The following is a 12170-nucleotide window of genomic DNA, read 5'->3' on the forward strand; positions in this document are numbered from 1 at the left end:
TTAAATAAAATTGAATTATTTCTTTTTAAATAAATTTATTTATATATATCTAAATTAAAATGTACAAGATGTTTAATGACATCTGACGACAAGCCATTTCAAATATGAAATGAACACTATTTGATATATTCTCATGTGAGCGTCGTACTCATAGTCGTACTCCTTTAAGCCTGTGTGTGATTGGTCCGAGTGATGTCCCGCCCTCTGGTGTGTGGACGTCACTTTATACTCTTTGGCTACAAATTCTGTCAGTCACCACTCGATATGGCCGACATTAAAGTGCAGTAAAGCTGGTGGTAGGACCGAAAAGGCATTTCAATAAGACAACTGATCAGGTAAAAGATACGTCGTTTTCGTTATTTTTTACACAACGGGAAAAAATAGCCGGTCGTGGTAACTTATTAATATGCCGGTGTATTTTGAAAAATGTCAGGATGGATCGCTGTCAGTATTTGAAAACGTCCTCTTTTAGCAGCTAGCGGATGACAACCTGAGTTTCATCAACAACATACCGATCCCAGGCAGCAACCTGCAGCTTTAAAATCCACATCTGTTGATGTACCAAAATTATTTCATGCGCATCCACATCTAATGACACGGGTGGTAATGAGGAGATAGGAGAATATGATCAGATCACGCCAACACCCAGTTTGTTTTAATGAATTATTTCATAAGCGCAGGTAGAACAGTGTCGCTCGTGTTCGATCAGACGTGGATGCTTAAAACACATTTTTTTAAACGTTCATGTTTTGCTAAACGCTGTTTATATTTAGTGCTGCAGGAGGTGGAACACAAATGTGAACATTTCAATGTTGACTACTAGGATTTCTAAGTTAACGAGTTGATGCAATTGCCAGGCCTATTTCAATGTTTTAACCATGCATTAAAGATCTTACACCGTATGTTTATTGCGAAGTGGTGTACTGAATGCACAGTTGGATTATATGACGCCTTATTGCATCATTACTATGGACTGCTGTGCCTTTGGGAAGATCCATTTGTAAATAATGGAAATCAACTGGAGAGATGGCTGTGTTGATGACATATAGATTGCATGACGTAAACGTCTTCTGCTGATCACAGCTTTACAGTAAACTTTGATCCGCTGTTTGATCTGTAAATGTGTCTCTTTTTTTTAGGGAGGGCTGCAACTGCAGCCAGGAGAGCAGAGGGAAGGATGCCATCTCCATCTTTTTCCCTCGATGCCCAGCTGCGCTTCCATGACAAATGGCTGAAGATAGACCTGCAGGTAATGTTTTACTGATTTTTCATTGGTCAAAAAATGTTGTCCTCAAGTTTGTCCCAGCCTTGATGCTTGATGTGTTCTGGTGGGGAGGGATTTGTTAAAAGCCCCTGTGCGACAGAGTTCAAGGCTGTTGTTGGTCAACATTTACATATGTTACTTACTAAGCCTAGCAGAAGAAATTTCGAGTTGCTTCACTTAAATTACACATTTAATTACTTACAATGTTGTTACAACGCTAAAACAAAGTTGTGACTGCTACGTTAATGCTATATGCTACCGTGTAGGCTGAAGTCCTACTATTGACATTCCAGTAACGTTTTTAAGGGCCATAGTGAAAGAAACACAAACTTACCACTCAGAAACATTAATTAATAATCTCCAAACAATTGATAACAGCCAATCAGATCAGAGCTCAACATTCTTATTAATGACCAGGCCCAAACGGAATCCGCGCCCGCAGATTTCCGTAGAAAAATCTATGGGATTCCGCAGATTTAATGATCGTCATTGACAAGCACACATGCATGGCCTATCCCTCGTGCTTGTGAGCTGTCATTGACAAGGAGTACATAAACCCTGCGCGTGCTGTTTGCCGTGATCGTTTTTAATGGTAAAGAGCACAAACCATTTGATGTTTGAGATAAAATAAACTTACCGCAGAGTTCTTACTTGATTCTGTCGTCTATGTGACGCAACAGTCAGCAATCAGCGCATGATCATTTTAAGTCCGTTTACAAGACAAATGATCTTATCATGTTTAATATAAAGTTTACATTGCTTTGTAAAAAATGATTAACTTGATACGTGCTAAATTCATAATGAGAACGTATTAACAGAATTCCGCAGATTTTTCCCAAAAAATTCCAGAGAGAAAGCAAAAAAGTCTGCAGATTCCGTCTGGCCCTGTTCATGTCCCTTTCAAATAAGGTAATAATACACCATTTCATTCTGAGGGCAAATCCTAGGATTGTAAATGGACATGTAAAAACATTTCTGGATAATCTTTGCACTTAATTAAGCTTAAACCTTTTATGTAGATATCAGAGAACAATTGAACTGTAATTAATTATTTCAATGCATTCTTTGGCACCTTTAACTAATTGATCATGTATAGGGAGCAAGGAGGTCTTGTAACACACTGAAGGGGCTTGTTTCTCGATAACAACCGGCTGCCTGTACATTATCCCGATTATTTCAAGGCTATTTACCTCATAAGTTAAATAAGATTGATTTGTATTGATTTGAAATTTTTATTTGCTCATTTTGACGAATGCAGACCTTCCGTAAAGAAAACCTGTTTAGTTTAGGTTTTGAGAAGTTCAAATGTCACGAACACACTATTTGGTGTAATCTAGAGCTGTCAAAAGATTAATCGCATACAAAATAAAAGTTTGCATAAAATATTTGTGTGTTATTGTGTGTAATTATTATGTATATATAAATACACACATACATGTATAAGTTTAAGGAAAATGTTGTTAATGTATAATTTTAAAAATGTGTGTGTATACACGCACGCACGCACATGTTTCTTAAGTACATACATGCACGCATTTGTAATTATGTATGCAAAATAATTACACACAGTGCACACACACATATTATGCAAAAACAAACTTTTATTTTGTATGGGATTAAATGCGATTAATCTTTTGACAGCCTTAGTTTAATCACTTGTAAATATAATGTTATATGTTATTAAAATACATATTTTAATTTAATTTTTGTGGAATCTTAAACTGTATCTGCCAAAATGATTTGCAGCATCCAGGTAACCATGTGTTGTTAGTTTTGAGCGCTTGTTATCACAGGATAACATGCCTTGGAATGTCGCAAATTCAATGTCACCAGTCAGAATCAAGCATCAAGTGCCATGTAAAAAGAATCGATTAAGGGGTTTTAGGACTGTATAAAGGTTTTTGTTTACATAATTAGTATATACAGTACACCCACATATATGATGTATTAATACAAATGCACACATGCATGTATATACATTTTATATTTATAAGTAAGTTATATAAATATTTATTTTTCTTAAAATTAAACGCATGTTTGTGTTTATATATACATAATTATTTTACACAGTACACCCACATATAGCATATTATGTAAACAAAAACATTTATTCTGCAAATGATTAGTCGTGAATCATTAAGCAGCCATAGATTTCCCAAATCAATGTTTCGTTAAATTGAATTGAATTAAATCAATTAAAATCTGAGAATCAATGGTTTTTACCCAGTTATGGATATGCTATACAGCTATATAATAAAAACCTACAGGGCTAACACGGCCAAAGTCGTGTTTGCAAAGTCCTCCACTCATTTGAAAGCTAAGAATTGTTCAGCAGATAAAATTTCAAAACACTGGATGCATTTAGTCCTGATTCGCAGAAGCAACGTAATGATTTCCCAAAATGCTGTTTATGTTTGTCTGTTGGTTTGGGTCTCTGTGATATTTGTCCTGCATGTTGCTCAAGCAGTCCTGTAGCTGTTATTAGCATCATCTCAACGGTTGTGAAAGCCGCTCCGCGTTTCACTGGTTGAGGTCCAGTGTCTTAATTTGTCATGCGGACATTTGAAACTTGACTCTGTGCTCCGAATTTTAGTAATTATTGCCTAAGTCCTTGTGGAGTCTTTGGCAGCTTGGGGAGGTGCGGGGAAGTTGAGCTAAATAGTATGTTGCAGATGCTGATACTCACCAGAAGACCTATAAGGATGGTGGATGTGATTTACTCTGCTTGAATCGAATTACCTCTGTCTGACAGACTGTTGCAAAATAAAGTAGCTGTGAAAAGCAAAACAGGGACTGTGAAACTTTTGACAGACGTACAAAATCAAAATCCAATGAAGGATTGCCGGAATTATTTGTTGATGGAATATAATCAGAAACCTGTGGTGTTTGTTACAGCGAGCCTTCTCTCCTGAAGGACTGAGTGAGATGTGGAATGAGATGGTGAAGGATGAAGAAATTGTCTTTGACCGAGAAGAGTCTGCCAATCCAGGTAAAACCCATATTATCCACGAGTCTTGGTGGATTGCTATGTGGTTGTGATTTTTCATGTGACTTTCGTGTCTGAAAGGCATTTTCCCAAATTTTCTGTAAATAGTTTGCTAAGAATGCTGCACACAAAACTGAAACAGAACTATTAAGTATTATGTAGTAAGCAACAATCTGATCAGAAGTGAGGCAGATGTAATGCACCATATTTTTATGTATATACTCTGAAGATTACTATTTAGCTTTTTTCAGTATAATAATTGACATTGTTACATCAATTTTCCACACATCTTTTCTAGTCACATTCTTGTACATTTATAACACACACATTTAATGTATTTAAATTGGGGCCTGTTCATGCTGGACTCATTTTATATTAGAGTATGCACTGTAAAAAGAGAAAGTTGGATCTACTTAAATAACTTCAATTGGTAACACTTAAAAAAATAAAGGGTTAGTTCACCCAAAAATGAAAATGATGTCATTAATGACTCACCCTCATGTCGTTCCAAACTCGTAAGACCTCCGTTCATAAGATGTTTTAGAGAGCTTTCTGACCCACCATTGAAAATCTCTGTATGGGTTACTGTCCATGTTCAGAACGGTAATAAAAACATCATAAAAGTAGTCCATGTGACATCACTGAGTCAGTTAGAAGCATTGAATACATTTTGGTCCAAAAATAGCAAAAATTACGACTTTGTTCAGCATTGTCTTCTCTTCTGTGTCTGTTGTGAAGCACATGTGCGAGACTATAGTCACGTGACTGCAGTGACGCAAATGACGTGTTATCCTCAGACATGTTTGCGAAGTTTTGTTTTCAAACTCGCAGCGTGCGTCTCCCTCAGACTGTAAACGAAGCTTGGGCGCACAAAAAAAACCCCACGCTGGGGCGCACCACAGCACGTCAGCCGCGTCGTACGTCAGCCGCGCCACTGCAGTTACGTGACTTGAGTCTCGTGCACACAGTTCACAACAGACACGGAAAAGATGACAATGCTGAATAAAGTTGTAATTTTTGTTATTTTTGGACCAAAATGTATTTCCGATGCTTCGACGCATTCTAACTGACTCAGTGATGTCACGTGGACTTCTTTAATGATGTTTTTATTACCTTTCTGGACACATGATTCTCGTCACAGAAACATGCAATAGGCAATAAAATAGCGTTGTGACTTTTTTGAAAAGTGTGTTTTCATCACCTTCTTAAGAACAACTTTCCCCAACTCTGTTTTGACTTTAATCCAGAGATAAAGCATGAACTCGACGAGAGATGCTGTCCGCAGCGAGGCGTTGCCAAGTCCTCTGCTTTTTTCGAGTTTAGATTTGAGCTATTGTTTAAACTGTTTCCACCAGTTGTTTTCTTTTCTGAGGGTTAAAGATGAAAGTATTTCGTTCATTAGTTATTGGTATTTGGGCTGTTAATAGTCATTGGGATGCTTTTGGGCTAGTTATGAATGTCCATTTGGGATGGTTCTGATACGCAAACCTGGCAACCCTGGCTGTGCCCTTGCGCAGACGTATGGTTCGGATTCTATAGAATGTACATGTAAACGAACATTTTAATCAGATTGCTATGTTTAGGGTGCATGTAAACTGTGTCGTCGTAACCTTCAATCGTATTAAATTCAATCGGATTGACAACATTTTGTGCATGTAAACATTTATCTATTCTTGTAAATAAAAATATATGATTTACTCCTCCTAAAGGAATGCCTATTGTGAAACAAGCCAACATTTCTCACACCCCATTTCTTTTTTCAGAGGACTGTGCTGATTGCACCCAAAAGAAAGATGATACAAATGACAAGGAAAAGAAGGAAGAGGAGGAGGCGGCATCGCCGTCAGCTGTCCATCACTCCATCATCGAGACGTGGGATTGGGGGAGGCAGCCAGGTGGGTGGTGATGCCTACTGACGTTGAGATGCTTCTTTGTAGTAGTTGTTGAGGTTTAAACGGAGAGTGCTGAACTCAACATGCTGATTATTGGTGTTTCCCGACTGTCATTTTGCAAGGTCATCCCACTCATAGCCAATCAGCAGAGTCTGCATGGGGATTCCCTCCTGCTCCTTGAAGCAGAAGACTGATGTCTTTTGATGGGCCATTTCACACTGTGCACTTACAGAGAGAACTCTGCCTTCACGTCTTTTTGATTGGCTGTGTTTTTTTTGTTGATGTTGTCACGTTTCATAGTTGTGTTGCTTCTGCTGTGGACGGACATATCGCTGGCATTTTTTATCGTGGCGCGTCTGATTACGTCACATGGTTGTTTGGTGTTGTTGGTTCAGAAATGAATTAAAATAATTTTTGTTTGTGAAAGATCCATGATGTCCTAACCGAGCGCCTTTATCTGCAGACCTGCCAGTGTTTGTGTGAAGGCTGCTTTGCATGACAGGAGATTTGGATTGACACACACTTGCACATTCACTCCTCTCTCATCTTATCAAATTCCCCTCAGCACATGAAGTGCAAAGCAGTTTCCATTGGCAGCGTTTCCCATTAACACAGCACTGTAATGTAGGATGGCAGATGGATTTGCGACATCTAAATGCGGCCCAGTTATTCAGTCCTGTCACCACACGGGTGCCCTACTCCCTCTCAATGCATGTGGGTTTGTGTGTGTTTGGTAATTCCTCCTTGGCGCGTGAGCTGTTTGGGGCTCGGGTGACTGTACAGACTGTGTGAGGTTATTTTTATCTCATTAGTTGTGTATATGGTTGTTGGCCTTGCTTGTTTATATGCAGGTCTAGGTGGAGCGGCTTTCTGCAGGGTGGTGATAAGGACATGCTGATGGAAAGCCTCATATGCCACCCATGAACATCACGTGCTTGTCACTCCCACCTCCCTGTCAGATTAATGACATCCCATCCTTACTTCGTAAATATACATTTGAAATGTTTATCTGTTTAATTTAATATCAAAATCTCTTTAAAGGAATAGTCTACTCATTTTCAATATTAAAATATGTTATTCCCTTAACTAAGAATTCTTGATACATCCCTCTATCATCTGTGTGCGTGCACGTAAGCGCTTCGATAGCATTTAGCTTAGCCCCGTTCATTCAATGGTACCATTTAGAGATAAAGTTAGAAGTGACCAAACACATCAACGTTTTTCCTATTTAAGACGAGTAGTTATACGAGCAAGTTTGGTGGTACAAAATAAAACGTAGCGCTTTTCTAAGCGGATTTAAAAGAGGAACTATATTTTATGGCGTAATAGCACTTTTGGGAGTACTTCGACTCGCCTGAAAAGTCTGCTCCCCTTCTCCCTCTCATAATGGGAGAGGGAGGGTGTTACTGCGCCGAGTCGAAGTACTCCCAAAAGTGCTATTACGCCATAAAATATAGTTCCTCTTTTAAATCCACTTAGAAAAGCGCTACGTTTTATTTTGTACCACTAAACTTGCTCGTATAACTACTCGTCTTCAATAGGAAAAACGTTGATGTGTTTGGTCACTTCTAACTTTATCTCTAAATGGTACCATTGAATGAACGGGGCCAAGCCAAATGCCACCGAAGCGTCGCAGAGCGCTCCAGCGCTTACGTGCACGCACACAGATGATAGAGGGATATGTCAACAATTCTTAGGAAAGGTAATAAAATATTTTAATATTGAAAATGAGTAGACTATTCCTTTAATGCCCTGAAACCATACTTGTTTCTGTTTAAATTTTGTTTTTAATTTTGTTCACTCTGTTAACGGAAACTTTAATTTTGATTTGTCAACATTTTGACACTGTGCGCTGTTAGATCGCTGCACTACAGCAGCAAGTTACAAGTGGGTCCAAATAAAAAACACAGTGTTGTAATCAGTGTTGCCCGCTCACGGTGTGAAGCATGTCCGCGCTATTCTCTGAGATGCACTTGACGGCCTTTTGTGCAGCAATTTTTTTTATTTTTTGGAGAACCTAGTTAAGGCGGTGGGGTTCCCCAGCTTAGGCGGGCCGCCCGAACTGCAGAGTGCTGCTAACTCACTTCATCATTTACCTTGGGCTATGTACCTTTTGCATATAGTTAACATTTACTAATACACACACACAAACCAAAGGAAATGTAAAATTGTGAATCGGACCATTGGTGCTCTTGCATGCGCATGACATCAATTTTTTTGCAGATTTGCGTTCATGTAGTTCGCACAGAAATGGAACAAGAAGGCGTTGTTTTCAAAAATATCCACTTTGAAACCTGTCTTAAAGGCACATTGCGGAACTATTTGGCCACTAGGGGGCGATAGATATGTATTTTTACGTCTAGCGCCCATAGAGGTCACAATCGCTGCAGCACTGTCGTGAAGGAAAAGAAGACAACTCTTTAGGTCACACCAGGCCTACCAGCATGTCATATACATATAATTTCATGGGTTTTATTTGTTTCAAACGCAAAAAGATTGCATAGCTCACGTTTACAAGCCAGTTTTAAAGGTGGTCGCTTAGTTAAAGTTTATAAAAAAAATATATGGCTTTAAAGAGGATTCAAACTCGGATCACCGGTGTAGTAGGTCTGTGACACTACCATGACGCCACAGAGTTGCTCCCCAAGTAGCCTCCAGCAAAATTCACGTTCAAAAACATTTTTTATGTTCGGGTCCAGACAGGGCTTATATATGCAAGCAATATAACATTACTTACTATTACAAAAGCATGAGTGCCAAGTCCGCATCGGTCAGGAACCCCTTCTCCTCCTTTAGTTCACGCCAGCGAGCGAACGCTGGCCCAAGATTGATCCTCGTCCTTCCTTTTATTCTGTCACGCTCCCGTTTTCTCTTTCTGGTCTCCTCCGACAAAACCTTAGGTTTCTTTTTCTTTGTTGCTGCTTTGGCCATGACAAAAACATCAGGAAAATAAATAGTTGCACTCTCACGTCCGAATTTAAGGAAGTGGAGGAAGTGACGTATGCCGTAAAACAGTCGAATTTTGTAGTTCTTTTGTAGTGCTCGGGTTACTACCCGAAACTCCACGTTTAAAAGTACGAAGAAAAAGTGATACAGATCCTGTCGGGCTACAGTAGACGTGTCATTCAACCTATTTCAGTCGATGTACCATCTCAAGGGTCTTGAAAATATATTATGAAGGTTGAAAAACTACAAAGTGTCACTTTAACTCTTTCCCCGCCATTGACGAGTTAACTCGTCATTGGCAGGGAAGCGTTTTCTCTCAATTGACGAGTTTTTCTGGCAATCCTTTTTTTCCGCTATTATCCACCAGATGGCGGAAGCATTCCCTTAGGGCAAACAGTTTAAACAGTTGTGTATGTTTTGATGATCGCTCTGAATCTGATCTCTATCAAAGGGTCTTCAAAAAAAATTCAATTATCTTAGCTTTTTGCTCAAAATTTGGTATTTTTGAAGAAACCCATATTGGGGGGTTGATAACAAGAGAACAAATAAATGATTTTTGTTTGAAAGCAGAGGGTCTGTTTTTTTATTTATTTGAGATGTATTTATATATTTAAAGTTTTTTTTGGAAGGCATTCACTTTTGTGAAAATCATAAAAAAATGCTGGCGCTGGCTGGCAACTTTAAAAAAAAAAACGCTGGCGGGGAATAAGTTAATAAAGTGAATTCTGAAATGTGTATTAGCAACCACCAAATACTTAAAGCAAAATAGTGCGTTGCACATAGAAGAGGAAATGAAAGAATCTGTTGTTGAGCTGAGGGATTGATTCTGTTTAAAGGCAAACAAACAATCTGAAAAGTTACAACTCCTCTTTTCCTTTATGACCTCAACTGTTAGTGCTGTGTGGATTGTCCTGCTTCAGGCCCTGTGAGGGTTAGACAGCTTGGCTTACATAAGGCTTAAGTGGATTTCAGATTGGCTATTTTAATTTACCCTCTCTGCCTATATGAGGCTTTTAACCAGAGGCGATGCACAGATGAAGGCACATTCATCTACAACAACAGTCATCTGGAGCTAGGCACGCAGTTTCATGCATGCGTAATAAAGGCTTTGCTTTGCACTTCAAGGCTTTGCAACAATGTTATAAGCCAGAAGTAATTCCATTCACTTTCACATAAAGTTGCTTGCCCTTAGATGTTTTGTGACTTTAGTTTTGTGACTTTAGATTAGACAATTTAGACAATTTGTTTTACACACATTAAAGACCCTATAAAATTAAAATGAGTTTGTGGCTTTTAGAAGGAGAAGGGAACTACTTTAAAAAGAGAGTATGTTTTTTTATGCATCCAGTGTTCAGCTAACCTGGGATGAAATAAATATAAATAACAGGATTGCACATGACATCACACTATTGAAGCCACCGCGCCATACTTAAGATGCCAAAGAATGCATTGAAATAATATTTTAAATTGTTCTCTGATATCTACATAGAAGGTATGTGACTTTAAGTGCAAAATGTTCCAGAGGTGGTTTTACATGGCCATTTACAACCCTAGGATGTGTCCCCAGAATAAAATGGTCTATTATAACTTTATTTGAAAGGGTGATGAATAATAATGTTGAGCTCTGCTCTTATTGGCTGATTCTCAGAGCAGCGTTTTGAGTAGCTCTGTGTGTGTGCAAACAGACTGTTTGTTTGAGCCTGTATCAGACTTAGAGGCTGTTTACACTTGGCATTAACATGCGTTTTCGTCGATCGGATCACAAGTGGACGACGTTAATGCCAGGTGTAAACGGTGTTCAAAACTTTTTGAGCTCGTCCACTTTCGACCACTTTCAACCACATCCAGAGGTAGTCGAAACTGCTTTCGATCAGATCGCTTTGGAATTGCGGAACGCACATGTGGTTGAATGCGTTCGAACAGCCACACGCGACCGCCTTCTCTCCGCCCATTTATCTAATCTGAGGTATTAAACACAAGTTTTACGTCTTTTTTGACTTCTGGCGTGAACATACAGTGAACAGTGCTATTTTTAGCCATTCATTGATAAAACTAAAGCGGCTGATATCCGTAGTTTCGTTTTGAAAGCATGTGAAAGTTGCGCAATCCTATTTCATCAATTGCGCTGAAAATTCAGAGAAAGCTCTTACATATACATGTAAAAAAACACTGTGCAGCATGTTAACTTGCTAAACAAGCAGTGGACTCCGACATAATATTAGTTTGCGTCCATATTAACTCATCATTACTCCCGCTCGCGTTTTAATGACAGCAGAGAGACTCGCCCACCGTCTCACAGACCACCCCTCATAGTATTCAGCACAGAAGCGGTCGAAAGTGGACAAAAGAGACGGATTCAAATACCAGGTGTAAACGTGATGTGTCTCTCTCGTCCACTTGTGATCCGATCGATGAAAACACATCTTGATACCAAGTGTAAACAGCCCCTTAGATACGTAATATGAGGAATAATCAATTGTTTGGAGATTGTTAATGGATGTTTCTGAGTGGTAAGGTTTTTTCAGTATGGAAACGTAACTGTATTGTCAATAGTTGTACTTCAGGCTAAATGTTAGCATAAAGCATTAACTAGCATATAGCATTTACTCTGCAGTCACAACTTTGCTTTTAGCATTGTAACAACATTGTACTTGATGTGTAATTTAAAGCAACGCTATGTAGTTTCCATGTAAAAATTACTTACAGCTCCCCCATGTGGTTGAAAAGCGCAACGGTGCTTGGTATCAGACACTCTTCTGCAGGCAGGGGGAGGGGCGGGGCTGTGTGCTCTACCCTCCACCGCCACTTTCAGAGTGTGCTTGTAGCAGCTAGGAGGTTGCTCAGGTTGTAGCAACAGTACAATTTGTCCAGTTAAAAGTTGTTCTATCACTGAAATAATTTTAGAGACATTATTTAAAGGTAAAAAAACTACATAGTGTTGCTTTAATGTGGGAACGTAAATCCCGACTGTAACATCACAGTCTGTGTTATTTTGAGATTGGCCTGTTTTCCAGCTAAGAAGGAGGAAACCACTGTGTTTGAGGCTTACGATATGTCATTACCATGTACAGAACTTTTATTA

The 12170-nt window shown here is 39.0% G+C and overlaps 1 protein-coding gene across 2 annotated transcripts in view; it reads left to right on the forward strand.

Moving 5' to 3' along the window:
• The first annotated feature begins 180 nt into the window (after nucleotides 1-180).
• Nucleotides 181-12170, forward strand: part of herc2 (HECT and RLD domain containing E3 ubiquitin protein ligase 2) — a 67429-nt gene continuing 55439 nt past the window's right edge. For both annotated transcript variants that reach the window (XM_073870316.1, XM_073870315.1), the window contains exons 1-4: nucleotides 181-335; nucleotides 1140-1249; nucleotides 4160-4253; nucleotides 6014-6145. In XM_073870316.1, the coding sequence (XP_073726417.1) occupies nucleotides 1178-1249; nucleotides 4160-4253; nucleotides 6014-6145 (298 nt within the window). In that variant the 5' untranslated portion in view covers nucleotides 181-335; nucleotides 1140-1177. The remainder of the gene's footprint in view (nucleotides 336-1139; nucleotides 1250-4159; nucleotides 4254-6013; nucleotides 6146-12170) is intronic.

The sequence above is a fragment of the Misgurnus anguillicaudatus genome, chromosome 8, assembly GCF_027580225.2.
Source record: "Misgurnus anguillicaudatus chromosome 8, ASM2758022v2, whole genome shotgun sequence".
Classification (NCBI taxonomy): domain Eukaryota; kingdom Metazoa; phylum Chordata; class Actinopteri; order Cypriniformes; family Cobitidae; genus Misgurnus; species Misgurnus anguillicaudatus.